The 12,865-nt window shown below is 52.3% G+C and overlaps 5 protein-coding genes across 5 annotated transcripts; 3 read left to right on the top strand and 2 right to left on the bottom strand.

Annotated features, from left to right (window-relative positions):
• Nucleotides 1-2,341: 2,341 nt before the first annotated feature.
• Nucleotides 2,342-4,867, bottom strand: SETTUDRAFT_180706 (uncharacterized protein; the record flags this gene model as incomplete). The annotated part of the gene is made up of 7 exons (XM_008031093.1): nt 4,616-4,867; nt 4,329-4,566; nt 4,120-4,279; nt 4,052-4,072; nt 3,934-4,003; nt 3,664-3,883; nt 2,342-3,614 (listed from the first exon to the last, which is right to left on the bottom strand). The coding sequence occupies exons 1-7, from the start codon at nt 4,707-4,709 to the stop codon at nt 2,342-2,344; spliced, it is 2,076 nt and encodes a 691-aa protein (XP_008029284.1). The 5' UTR covers nt 4,710-4,867.
• A 676-nt stretch (nt 4,868-5,543) lies between these two features.
• Nucleotides 5,544-6,974, top strand: SETTUDRAFT_95113 (uncharacterized protein; the record flags this gene model as incomplete). Its single annotated transcript, XM_008031092.1, has 2 exons — nt 5,544-6,341; nt 6,387-6,974. The coding sequence occupies 2 exons, from the start codon at nt 5,544-5,546 to the stop codon at nt 6,972-6,974; spliced, it is 1,386 nt and encodes a 461-aa protein (XP_008029283.1).
• Nucleotides 6,975-7,551: 577 nt separating this feature from the next.
• On the top strand, nt 7,552-8,202 carry SETTUDRAFT_95247 (uncharacterized protein; the record flags this gene model as incomplete). The annotated part of the gene is made up of 1 exon (XM_008031091.1): nt 7,552-8,202. One exon carries the CDS (start codon nt 7,552-7,554, stop codon nt 8,200-8,202), a length of 651 nt encoding a protein of 216 aa, XP_008029282.1.
• A 72-nt stretch (nt 8,203-8,274) lies between these two features.
• SETTUDRAFT_164912 (uncharacterized protein) lies at nt 8,275-9,473 on the bottom strand. The gene is made up of 3 exons (XM_008031090.1): nt 9,404-9,473; nt 8,993-9,341; nt 8,275-8,942 (listed from the first exon to the last, which is right to left on the bottom strand). The coding sequence occupies exons 2-3, from the start codon at nt 9,153-9,155 to the stop codon at nt 8,437-8,439; spliced, it is 669 nt and encodes a 222-aa protein (XP_008029281.1). The 5' UTR covers nt 9,156-9,341; nt 9,404-9,473; the 3' UTR covers nt 8,275-8,436.
• A 570-nt stretch (nt 9,474-10,043) lies between these two features.
• Nucleotides 10,044-11,495, top strand: SETTUDRAFT_95231 (uncharacterized protein; the record flags this gene model as incomplete). Its single annotated transcript, XM_008031089.1, has 1 exon — nt 10,044-11,495. One exon carries the CDS (start codon nt 10,044-10,046, stop codon nt 11,493-11,495), a length of 1,452 nt encoding a protein of 483 aa, XP_008029280.1.
• Between the last annotated feature and the right edge of the window lie 1,370 nt (nt 11,496-12,865).

The following is a 12,865-nucleotide window of genomic DNA, read 5'->3' as shown; positions in this document are numbered from 1 at the left end:
ATGAACTGTGAACCATGTACCAGCTCAGCTTAGGTGCACGTGGCTTATGAGTGAGATTTCTCAGACGGCTTCCGCAGACGCTAAAATGAAAGAGCATATCCCTTCTTAGCAAGGGGCGCCACAGCCACTGTAACGGCTATCGTATTGTATTTTGGGATGATTACAAACGCTCGAGTAGCTTGGTTACTGAAAACAGCCTCCAAAGGCGCCTTTCGACTTATCTTGACTAAAAATCGTCAAGTTCTAACTGATTCCGATCTATATTTTATAGTTGCTAGCATTGCCACGTTACATGGGGTAGAGCGCACATCTAGAAGAGCGCTAGCTGCGCTCGAACTACTTAGATAGCCGCTTCTTGTTGCCACAAAACCTGTTTGCTACCTGCGACTTATTGGTGGGAAAAAGACCACAATTGCAACCGCAGTGCAATTATCTGCTGCACAATTTGGATAGGGGGGGGGGAAAGGGTTTGACCTAGGCTCAACTGGGTCTTGCTAAACTTCATAAATCTGACCTGCTATATGTATACCCTCCCCCCCCCCTAACCAAAACAAAATAGAAGTAGTCTGTGCTGAGCATTATTCAACGCATTGCTATATATAACAGACCAGAAATACTGTATTTGAGGTGTTTTTTTTTTGGAAGACTGATTTTGTTACTCTTTATAATAGATACGTTCTAGGAATTTATATCAATTCACAGAATCATAATCCTGTGCCGTGCTGTAGTAGTAGTAGTAGTAGTAGTAGTAGTAGTAGTAGTAGTAGTAGGGTAAGGTACACAGACTCCTGCGACTTGGTTTGTTGAAGGGGTGTATACATACGTATTGGATTATGTCACCTTGCTAGCCACAGCGGCGGCAGCAGCAGCAGCAGCAGCAGCAGCTACTACTCGTGCTCGAGCCACACACCAACCTGATGTGGCGCAAGTCCAATACGCCAACTCTGGTCATATCACACGATTTGACTCGTCGCCGTAACAGCTCATGCCTAGCCCTTCCGTCTCCTGTGGCTCGAGTCCTTTAAACCCCTCTCCGGCTTAGCTGCTGACTCGAAGCAAGTAGTGTTCCGGTCACACTGGGAATAGGGTCAGAGAGGCAAGAGAGGGAGGAGTGTGGCTGGAGCAGAGATTGCGCTGGACAAATGTACATATGGTAGCTAGACATGAAGTAGCGATAATTCGTGACATCCCTCGAACGCGGATTAGAAGAGTGGGGTGCTTTAACTACAGAGTGGTATTACATGACTAGATTTGACAAGCACATACTACTCATTCGTAGATTCACAAATTAGTTGAAACAGAATCAAGTCCGCAAGTTCCATTGCTTGCCGTTACTTACCTACATGCATACTACATACTCTGGCCAGCAGATTCGTGGTATTCCGGGACACCGTGAAAAAAAAAACGCTAAAAGGCTTCGTTTTCCGTCCAAGTTCATCATGTACGTACTATTGTATCAACCGATATAACGTATGTGCGCAGTTTAATGAAGCACTAAGTAGGATACATTCTAGTACATTTGGCACTAGCAAAATAGAGTTTTCATTTTTTCTTTTCTTTTCGGATTTCTGCGTCGTACCACTGCACATCCATGTATGTATGTATGTCGTTATGTCTGTGCTACCCGCGGGGTGACCCTGTCTTCCCCTATTTCCAGCTATCTATCATCTGTGCAGAGACACAAGTTCTAGTCGCTAAGAAAGAAAGAGAGAAAAACAGGAAATGAACAAACCGAGTTGCATCCGATGCGGCTCCTAGAATCCTATAAATACTGTCTGTGTCACACTCTCTCTCCTGTGCATCTTTACTCGTCCGACAACAAATACAATCAATCATCACTGTTGCCATCTCACACTTTCTTTACTACTAAGAACCATGAAGCTCATTCAAGCCCTCTGCGCGATAACACTGGCACTTTGTGTCAGCGCTGCCCCCACAAGCAGCACACCAGTGGCCGCTGCTGCTGTGCCCGCAGCGCTGCACAAGCGGGGAAACGTGGCATGTGTTGAAATCTTGTACTGCCCCCCTCGCACAACTGAGCACTAACATGTAATTTTTTTTTTGTTTTTGCCTGTCTAGTGTGGATACAACGTGCCATGTAACTGCGATTGCGTGTGGATTCCTGCTTTGTCCATGACGGGATGTCCGAACACAGAGGCTTGCACTGAGTGATGGCACAGATAAAACAGGAGAGGCATACTGGGTTTGAGCATGTCTGTGTTCGAATCTACGAGTAAACTATACGCGGGGTTAGAAGAATCAGATAGAGACAAGACAATATGGCAGAAGTAACTCTGATTTTTTATATTATTATTATTAAGATAAACAGATAATCAACACCCTAATCCTCCCTATCCGTCTTGACAAAACTCCAAAGCTCCCTCCAAAAACCCCGTCCCATCCTCTCAGGCCGCCTCTCGAGAATCTGCCTGATGCGCGCTCGTTCGGTGCGTCTCGCCGCCTCTGCTTCAACTTCTTCTTGCACCTCTGTATTCATATTGACACTGACATGCCAGGTTTCGTCTTTGAACGGGTCGTCAAACATGTGGTTGGTGGGTGACAACGACGACGAAGCTCCCGCGGCAAATCCGGCATCCATTTCGTACGAGTCGAAGCGAGGGCGGGGAATGGGCGGAGGCACTGAGTCGGGACCCTCGAGCTCGATGGAAGAGAGGTCCTGTAGCACGTAGTCTTCGACTGTGAGATTGCGTATGTCGACGGCTGTGGTACGCGGGTAAATGAACTTGTAGGTAAGATAGAGGGCAGCAAAGAGCACGGGGCCAATGTATGCGCCGAGCACGTCAAATGCGAGGCTTATGGTTGGCTTGAGGTTTCCCGTGGACGTGAGGCTGTTTTTTGTGACGAGGATGACGAAAGGCGGGATACCCGACCAGATGAGTACAAAGGCGCTGCCGATGATGCCAATGTATGCGGGGAGGGGCTGCCAGCGTGACTTGAAGAGCCGTGTCTTGTACAGCGGGTGGTTTCGCCCAAAGATTTTGCGCTTGGCGAGGCGGTCGAGCCCGGCTTTGAAGCGCAGGAAAGTGAGGCAGAGACAGAGGTTGATGCAGGTTGCTGTGCCCGTGTAGAGCTCAGACAGCGTGATGCGTGGCTGCGAGCCAGACTTGTCGGCCAAGCCGATGAGTGACAGAAAACCAAGGGCTGAGCATAGCAGAATGGCTGCTAGTGGCGTGTGCCCATTGTTGGTTCGACCAAAGATGTTGGCGATTCTTCTCGGGAGGTATTGCTGAGATAACATGAAGACACCTCGTGAAGCCGCATAAAGGTCGGTATTTGCGGTCGTGTAGGCCGATATTATAAAGAACGCATTGAGAACTCTCGGTAACGCCGTGAGTGACGACTCTTCGGCCGCTATGACGAAAGGTGATCTTGTAGGGCCATTACCTCTTGCCCATATTTTGGAGAGGTGAGGATTTGCATAGTTGACAGTGGATCCAGCAGCAAGCATGGCGAATGGATAGATACTGAGCGGCACAATGTATACAAAAGACATGGTGACGGGTACGTCTTTCCAGGGGTTCTTTGCCTCGCCAGCAGTCATTGCAACAAGATCTGTCCCGAAGCAAGAGAACATGGCAAGTGTGATTGAAGTGCTGTGCTGATGGTAAGCTTGGCTATCCCAGCGTATGTCACAGTACTCACATGAATGCAAACAAGACACCCCCCGGCCCTGAGATACCAAAAGCATCATCAGAGACGCCGGTGAGCGTAAGCGGGTCGGCACGCGTGTTGGTATGCCCAATCGGTTTCCAATCGGGAGTAAATGCATGTGTCGTATAGTCTACCGTAAAATTAGCGCCAATTCGGTAACCGAGAGAGATCAACTTGCTCCCGTAATACTTTCCCTCCCTTGGACCGCCGCCTAGACAATATCAGCAAAATACTCGCAAATTCATGTCACTGCAACCATACCTCCAAGGTTGAGCACCACCATCATCACGCAGACAAGCACTAGCAAGCTGAGCTTGAACCACATTACCACCTAAAATATCTGTCAGATAACTTTGACAAACGGTTCAACGCAACATACTCGTTCAATCTTGCCGTAAAACTGCAGGTATGTAAGCTTCAAGTCCATCATATGCAGTGCTGACTGACCTTGACACCGAGACAATGCGAAAAAGTAGTCAGAGCAATAAAGGCAATATTGATGGCTGTCTCTGCGCCAGTGGAATGAGGCTCTGGGTTAGACTTCAGCAGAGCAGTCAGTTCAGCTGAGTGCGCTGTCAGTGTAGCCATGGCGAAAATCTTGCCTAGCCTTTCTCTCTGTCAGCTGTATGTCTCAGTTCCTGACACTAGCAACGTACCCATACATGGCTGCAACTGCAAAGCCACTGGCCGGGTCCAGAAAGGTATGGGGCAGATCGATGAGGGCTCCGGTGAGTGGCCGGCATGTCACCATCTCAGTAAGGGTGTACATGACACAGGCAACAATGCCTCCGGCCACGACATAGCTGATGGTAGCCCCGAGTGATCCAGTCGTTGCAATCAGAGCACCCGAAGTGATGAAGATGCCTCCACCGACGCAGCCCGAAATACCAATACCTACACTGTTACAAAGTGTATTCGCCTGTACGGACTCTGGGAAACTTACCCGCGAGCTGAGGTCTGCTGAGGACACGATCGAGGTGCTCAGAGTGCGTTACATAGTATGGCGATCGATCCAGTGGACGGTATTCCTCATCCATGCTGGCCAGCAAGTCCAGGCAACGGCAAGGCTGTAACTTTAACCAGGTGGGCCGTAGAAGTACGCCTTAGAGGTACGCCTAATAGAGAATGATTCAAGTATTCGTATCAGCACAGCATGCGGCGGCGATGCAAAGACAACGCTTTGACATGGTTTGCGTGCTTCCGTCAGCCTGGTCTCCGGGCATCTTGAACTTGATGTACTTACGCCTGGCACCCTGTTCCCGTACCAAGGCAACCGTACACAATTACCCCTCTTATCATCCCGTGTTTCCGTGGGCGAAAGTTTCAATAAACAGCGACACCTAGGCTGAAAGACGGCATGTTGGCGCGCGACTTGGCTTCATCATGATTGGCCGATGGCATGGGATTCCTGCGCAACACCCTGGAGATTACACCTCGTTGTACACGTGAAATGGCTCAATGACACTAAAAACGCCACGGCCAAAGGCGACTGGCCTAACCTTGCCGTGGCTATCACAGCCTCGCTTCTTGCAGCCTACCGGTGTACGCTTCTGGCTACGCAGTACAGGGAGGCACCGTTTAAAATTGCTTATTGGGTCTTTTGTATGTGTCGAAGCCATCTTCCTGGAGCCGAATACGGGGTCCTTGATATGTCGGGATCTGGGGGCGGAAACGCATGCGTGATGCTATCAGGCTCTAGTCATCACAACTGATAACGGCTGCCGTGTCTGAGAAAAGGCGCGGTCTGGCCGCCCATTCGAGGCGTTCGCATTCTCATCGGTCTACAAACAAGGTTTCACCATGGTTCGTGTGTCGACCTTTCTACGACTCCACCCTGCTCTCGTGGTATTCGAGATTCCTGCTCGTCTATGATGTCCATATCAAGCAGTTCTTCGCACCCCTCAGCGCGTCGTTCTTCTTTAGCAGTCGACCGTTTCCAGGTATTCTCAGCCTCGTTTGGTTCGCATTCCGAAACCCACTTGCAGCGATCAGGACAAAAGTTCTTCTCCAAGCCATATGATGTTGCGACCTCGGTCTCGCCATGCGGCTGGATTGCTGTGTGTTCGCCAAAGCAGATACGGCTATACGACGTAAAGAACGAGAACCAGACTCGAGACATTCCGCTCAAAGCCGAGCTGAGCATTCCGACGCTTCACAAGGATGAGAAGATACGGGGTATCGCGTTGTCAGAAGATCTGCTTGCCGTAATTACCCATAGGCGGCTATTGGTCTATGACGAGTATCGCAGGAATGGCGGCATGCCCATATTGGTGAAGGAGCAGCGAATTGATCAAAACGAGTGCTGGATCCCGCGGTCTGTGTCGATATCCCAAGTTGGCGCGCCGTCTATCGAGACGACGGCGACCGCGAAGGTAGCAGTGGGTGGGGAAGGGACAAGCGGGGTCAAGGTCTTCAGGTACATTTATACACAAGGCTGGAATGGCGAAAGCCACTGCACGACATTGACCTGCCCGCAGAACAACGGGGCTATCAAGATTGTAGGGTTTTCACCTGGTCGAAGCGACATCCTGTATGGTCCCATGGCCTTTGCTGTATCGACAGGAAACCACTTGTACTGCTGGAACATTAGTAAACACTCGAGCCCCACGTCGACCCAGCGCCTCGACCCAATCTGGCACATTGACTGTAACTCGAGCAGCAGCGAACGCGTAAGGATTCTTGGCGAGAGTACGTACAGGGCTGACTTGATATAGGCTTTTCGCGACGAGATCTCGACAGCGACTTTGATAGTGTCCCCAACCGGAAGACCTTATATCCTCTGTACAGTAGACCACAAGCCCGGATCGTGTCTTCCGCCAACCTTTATTGTACCGATTGATACGTTTGAAACAAATCCACAAACTCTTCGTCAAATGATCAAGCCGATACCTGACAGCGTAGTGGGATCGAGCGTCCTTGCTGGGACAGCATCCTGCAACGGTCGTTTTACAGCGGTGGTCGAGAGAGGTCCGGGTGGAGTCGAGATGAAGTTGTTAACTCTTCGTGGAGCGCCCACAGGTGGTTTGACAACGTCAGCTACTAGTGTACTGTCATGGGCGGTCAAGCTACGGGCCAACAGTGCCAATGCCTCGACGATATCAATCTCCATTGAGGAACAAAACGCGGCGCTTGGAATCATTGCGGTCGATGGAAATGGACATGTTGTTTGTTCGAGGATCAGCGTACCGGAAATGCTGCAAAACCGACTGCAGTATCTCGCTCCACCGTCCAACCATGTGGCTCCTTTTGAGCTTGCGGTTCCGGATGAGATGGCAGATCGCATGGATATTGTTCCGGGCTGAGCTGTGTTCCAGAAACATAGTACAGTATGGTAGGATGGAGGGAGCCATCGATGCGCGTTACATCTCCCACTGGTGCACTCTACGACACGTCGCTGGCCTGAAAGAACAACATACCAACATGCAGTTTCTCTAGAACGACGAGGCTGCAGCTATCAGCGATTTATCATCCTGTTTGATATGCGAACTCACCTTTGATGCCAGACTGGGCACGGAGATGTCAATGGAACAGCCACGACAGGACCTGATTCGCTTTGGCACCAGAGCTCGTACCTTCCCAATCCAGAAGTTGGCAGTTACTCCATGTGCAAGGCAACCACCAGCTACGCACGTGTGTTCAAGACAACCAAGGAAGGAGCAATGGCGAAAGCGCCCTCGCCCGTCTTTCAACATACACCCGCCAGCACGCAATCACCGGACACCACCGAGATATACATTCCTACTTAGTCTTTCTACCTAACAACGTCCTTGTTTGAAATTGTTATCCGAATACCTTCCGTCTGCCAGAAAACAATCTCACCTAGCTATCTGCAAACCAGCGCCTCCCACCAGACCGCACTTCTCCACCAGCCTGTCAGCCATGTTCAACAAGACAAGCGCCCTCCTGCTCTTGACACTCTTCTCGACACAGATATCCAGCGCGCCCACCCCCCAGCAAGACCCAGCGTCCGCCTTCCTCCCCATCCAATACATCTGCCACCATGTGTACCCGTCAGACCTCACAATCGTCAACTCGCGGTACCCCTCACCGGGCAGCGAGCGCCTACACGGCAGCACAAGCATGTTCATGCTGCGACGACAGCGGGCCAACGAGGGCGAAATCGCCACGCGTGTGCAGTTTACAGGGCTGCCGCTCATCCTGTCCAACTACACGTGTCGTCTGGAATTCGTGCTTCCGCGCGAGGATTTGCAGCGCATTGCGGGCGCGAACCCCAGTTTCCACGTGTACCAGGTTACGCGCGAGGCGGGCGCTGTGGCGACGTGGGAGACGTACGAGGGGAATGGGAATGCGTCGTTGTTTGGGACGGTGAATGGCGAGGAGGAGGCTCTGAGGCGGACAAAGAGTGTCAGTGGGGTGGCGGCGGTGAAAGAGACGGCGTGTAATGAGACGCTGACGTTCCAGATGGGGCTGATGTACGATGGTGAGTATACGCCAAATTACTGGCAGTTTTTGAATGTTGGGCCGCCGGCGTATCCTGTGCAGGGGTTCAGGATAGCGTATGGCTGCTGAGGGAGCTGAGATTGCTTAGGAGAGTTGGTGCGGGCTGCTGTTACTAGTCTTTGTTCCCTAGATTTCCGGGTTGATACATCCTACTCTTGAGTTGTGAACCCATGTGCCTGCAAGCTTTCATTTGCTATGTACATGATACTTGTAGTTAATGAGATTCGTGTGAGCTTTCGTCATATCTTTCGTACAATGAAATACAGTAATGATACACTTTGCTTCGTCTTCGCAGCCACCTCCTCAAGCCTTTGCAGTCTCGGTGGCCATTAACCTGCTTGGAGACTTGACAAGACCGGCTTCGTCTCCAGGGTCGCCGCGGAACTTCCACTGGCCGTTAGCTACATCGTCGTCGGTGGCATTGTCCAGCCGCTTCAGCTCTCTCCTCATGTATCCCACAATCTGAGCCAGCTTCTCAAAATCAACGTCCTCCTTTGCGCCGAGAAGGTTTCTCCAAATGGCAGCTGCAAGCATGGCGTCGCCCTTGACGAGCCCCTCGTCATACGACAGCAGCACTGCGCGCCACTGCGAGAACATGTCCTTGAGGTGCTTCTGGCGCAGCGAGTTGGCATTGAACTTGTGCCATATGACCAGGCGGTCTTCGGCGGCGTAGAAGGCGTGGTTGGTGATGTGCTGGATCCAGACCGGAGCGTGAGTTTGGGGAAACATGCGGAAGCGGACTTGCAGCATGTACATGTGGAGGAAGGTGATTTGCGCCCAGTTGGAGAAGGTCGGTTTTAGTCCGAGGGCTGTGTCCGTGGTGAGCCAAGGCCTGTCTGCCGTCATGCTTTAGACATACTGTCATACCACCATCCCTCGCCTTCGCCCAGGTGCACGCCGTCGTCGTCGACGGGAATCTCGCCGCGCTTCACCAAGGCCTGCGGTATCTTGTACTCGCCAGGCCTGGTGCATTCCTTGATCAGGTCTCTTGTTGCGCCGTATGCGACATAGGTTTCGGTCATCAATGGCGCCTTCTCACGGAGCCTCTGGGCGAGCCCCGTCACACCGGATGCCACGCCGGGATGCGGCTTCTTGATTGCCTCGGGCCTCACATCTGCTGACTGTCTGAGGGACGCGTGATAGCAGGTTGGGGTGGTGGTGGAAAATGACCGTTGTGCTTGGCGAAGAGAAGATAATTTATTTGTTGGCTACACCAGTTATCAGCAACAGTGAGCAGCACGGGGACGGGGCGGTGGCTGTGGCTGTGTACCTGTAGAAGCGGCTTGGGGGACCTGAGTAGCGCCCTGGAGCAGGCTGAGCAGGTGTAGCTGGACGAAGCCATGGCGGGGGGTGTTTGTGGCAAGTAAAAAAAAATAGCAGCGTCTGGTTGGAGTTGAGAAAGTCGCGAGTCGCGCCGGGCACTGGATCGATGACGGCACGACCCTGGCCAGACATTCGGCCCCAATGAGCGCCAGACGTAAGTATACTAACACTCTGGAATCATAATTGACCCCAGCTGTAACACCGGGCGTGACAGTAGCAGTGGCAGCAGATCAGCCCAAATCACCCCATCCTTGCCGGGCCTGAGGATACACAACTGTGCGCCTCCAATGGCATCCGCGGCATGTGCCCTTCTGTGCCGAAGCCGGCTTCGCCCAACCCCAGACATGGCATTACCCCAGCATCGGCTTGCGGCCCCCTAACGCGCTTGGTATGCAGTGCCCAGCCACGGGGAATAGCCTGACATTGTATTGCGTCGCTGTGCGAGGCGTCGCCAGCCCGACCCTCTTCCGCCAGCTGCTGCCGCTGCTTTATTACTATACAGCGCCTCTCGCTCACGCTCTCTCCCGTCGCCCCATCGCCCCAGCCCGCCTGCAGACTCACGACACAGGCGCTCCGCCATGGTATCCATGCTGCCAGAGGGGCCTTTCGCCGGCAGACGCGCCAACCGCCGAGACAATCCCATCTACATGCACCTGGCCGGCGCGCAATCCTCCTACACCGTAGGCGATCACGTGAGAGGCGTCCTCCTCGTCGCGCCGGTGCGATGCGCGCGCATCGACATGGCTCTGAGGGCCTTTTCAGTCGCCCCAAACTACGCAGGCAAAGCGGTGCCCATCGAGTTCTATCGCGAATCGCAGACTCTGTTCGACTCCGAAACCGGCGACGAACTTGACCTTCTGCCCAAGAGCACAGCAAACCCTGGAAAGACGGAGATCCCCTTCTCCTTCGCCTTTGCCCAGTATGCGAACCTACCGCCGCCCCCAGAGAGGGACTGGTTCTGGACCGACGACTCGTACAACCACCCACGATTCCAGCACTCTCCCGGGTTCCCACTGCCCCCGAGCTTCTCGGCGCCCGTCTCTGCCGAGATACACATCGTATACCAGCTCGAGGTGACCATGGACCATCTCACCCCCGGCACGCTGCCAGTGAGGATACGCCAAGAACTCAAGTACGTGCCACCACCGCCCGACTTCCAGCCTGCACTCCTCCTGCCAGACCTCAACTTTGGTATCAAGCTGCCCAAACACTGCAGCCACCAAAAGTTCATTCGCACGCGCAAGCTGTATGAGGACTATGACGAGAGGGCCGGCAAGCTCATGAAGATCAAGGACAAGCTGGCCGACAAGGAACTGCTCTTTGGCTTCCAGAGCTTGGCTGAGATACCCTACGTCAAGTTTAGTCTGTATGCGACTCCAGCTAGGGTCTTGGTGATTGGCTGCCAAGTCCCCGCCATAATTACCCTCAAACATCTTCAGCGCTCCGAGTCGCTCGTGAACCCGCCTGATGTGTTTATACGCCGTGTAAAGGTCCAGCTCAATGCCGCCTTCAACATGCTCACGCCCGGTGACCCGACGGGCCGTCACTGCAAGAAACAAGTCGTCTCCACCGAACGCGGTCAAATACTGCTTCTCGACAAGAAATACGAAAAAGGCAATGGGGAGCCGCTACATGACGGACTAGCTCTCTTAGACATTGCAGACGTCAAGCTCACCGACCACGATTTCATCCCAAGCTTCACATCCTACGGTCTGAACCTGGAGTACGAGCTGCAAATCGAGATCACTGGCAAGTGTGCGGACCGGGAATGGAATAGTATCGTATGTACCCAACCGGTTCAGCTTGTCACAGCGTCGCAGGCGCCCATTCCACTAGTAGTTGGAGATGGCGATATACCATATGGTCTCGAGCTAAGGCCAATGTACCACGAGGTAGATCCCTTGGCACAGCTGGACAGCCTTGGTGTGAGCCGCGAGGCTCAGCAGCTCAGAGACAGTGCGCTGGCATATGAGCTTCACGCAAGACACATGGCACCAACAACGGCAGACAATCTACCCCCTCCAGAATATACGGCCTAGGAAAGCATTCGTATCTTGCAATCCTATGTGGCAGTAGTATGACGGGCCAAGGTATGTCGGTCACTCCCACTCTTGCATGGAACACAGCAAGTATACAGAAAGGACCATGTTATATGACGCAAACGGACCTGACGCCCACTTATCGACCTGATATTCCCCATTAGGATCCTGGTTCTTCATATCGTTCATTGAAGCGCAATCCTTTCCTTGGTCCAGTACAAACATAGAGAGCAACTCTTGACTCCTGGCGAGCATGAGTTTGCGTCTCCTGCAAGTATTGCAACCTTTGTTAGACTGCTATGAAGATGCGCAGCACGAACTCCCTTCACGTAGCGTTCAAGTTGATCAGTAGGCAAGTGTCCACACATGCTGGGGAGACGGGTGTTGTGTCAAAGTTGACCCATGGGCAGTGGCGAATGCTTGATGAAGATGGTGTGATGATAATCTCGCGTCTAGTCTTCGTTTCTTATTCACCTGTTCCTAGGATGCGCACACGTAGTTTAGTCGGAAGGCATTGCTGAGGTAGATTGGAATACCGGCTCAGAGGGAGCGAGGATGGGGCGAAATATATATGAGAAATGGAGGGATTCGAGAAGTAGTTGAAAATGAAGCAAGACGAGGTAAGATGATCATGTATGGCGAGAGAAAGAATGAGAGCAATTTCAACATTGTCAAACTTTTTTTGTTGTGTCTTCTCTCCAGTGAAATAACAAGACCCTAAAGTCTAAACATGCGCCAGATTGGTACAGCAAATTTTTACCCTTTCCATGCAAGACTCATGCACAAGGCTGACCGTGATAACGTGCAGGGTCAGTAAGCTGGGCAGATCAGTAAGCTGGGCACCCCACCAAACTTGACGCGACGCTCTACACAACCACCACCATGCCGCGACAACAACGTTCTATACATACTTCTCGTGAAGGCAGAATAAGCCTTGCTATCGCGTCTTATTGTAATAATCCAAAACAATCTATCTGTGCTCTTGCAAAAGCATATGATGTGCCACAATCAACACTACATACTCGCGTTCATAGTACTCAGCCACGACTAGAGCTACGGTCTGTTAACCGTAAGCTATCGTCCATTGAAGAGCAGTCCCTTGTGCAGTGGATCCTAGACCTTGACCGTCGTGGTTTTCCACCCCATATTATCGACGTACGACGGATGGCAGACGCGTTACTCGCCGCGCGTGGCCAAGATCCACCTCCACAACCTGTAGGCAAGAAATGGGTGTCGCGCTTTATCCAGAGCCAGCTAGAGCTTCAGACGAAGTGGAGTAGAAGGCTTAACAGCCAGCGCGCCCAGTACAAAGATCCTGCTACAATCGTAGCGTGGTTTAAGTTGGTAGAGGAGACGCGCCAGACGTACGG

The sequence above is a fragment of the Exserohilum turcica genome (assembly GCF_000359705.1).
Source record: "Exserohilum turcica Et28A unplaced genomic scaffold SETTUscaffold_5, whole genome shotgun sequence".
Taxonomy (NCBI): Eukaryota; Fungi; Ascomycota; class Dothideomycetes; order Pleosporales; family Pleosporaceae; genus Exserohilum; species Exserohilum turcicum.
The sequence above is the reverse complement of the archived record's forward strand: the minus strand, read 5'-3'. Positions and strand labels throughout refer to the sequence as shown.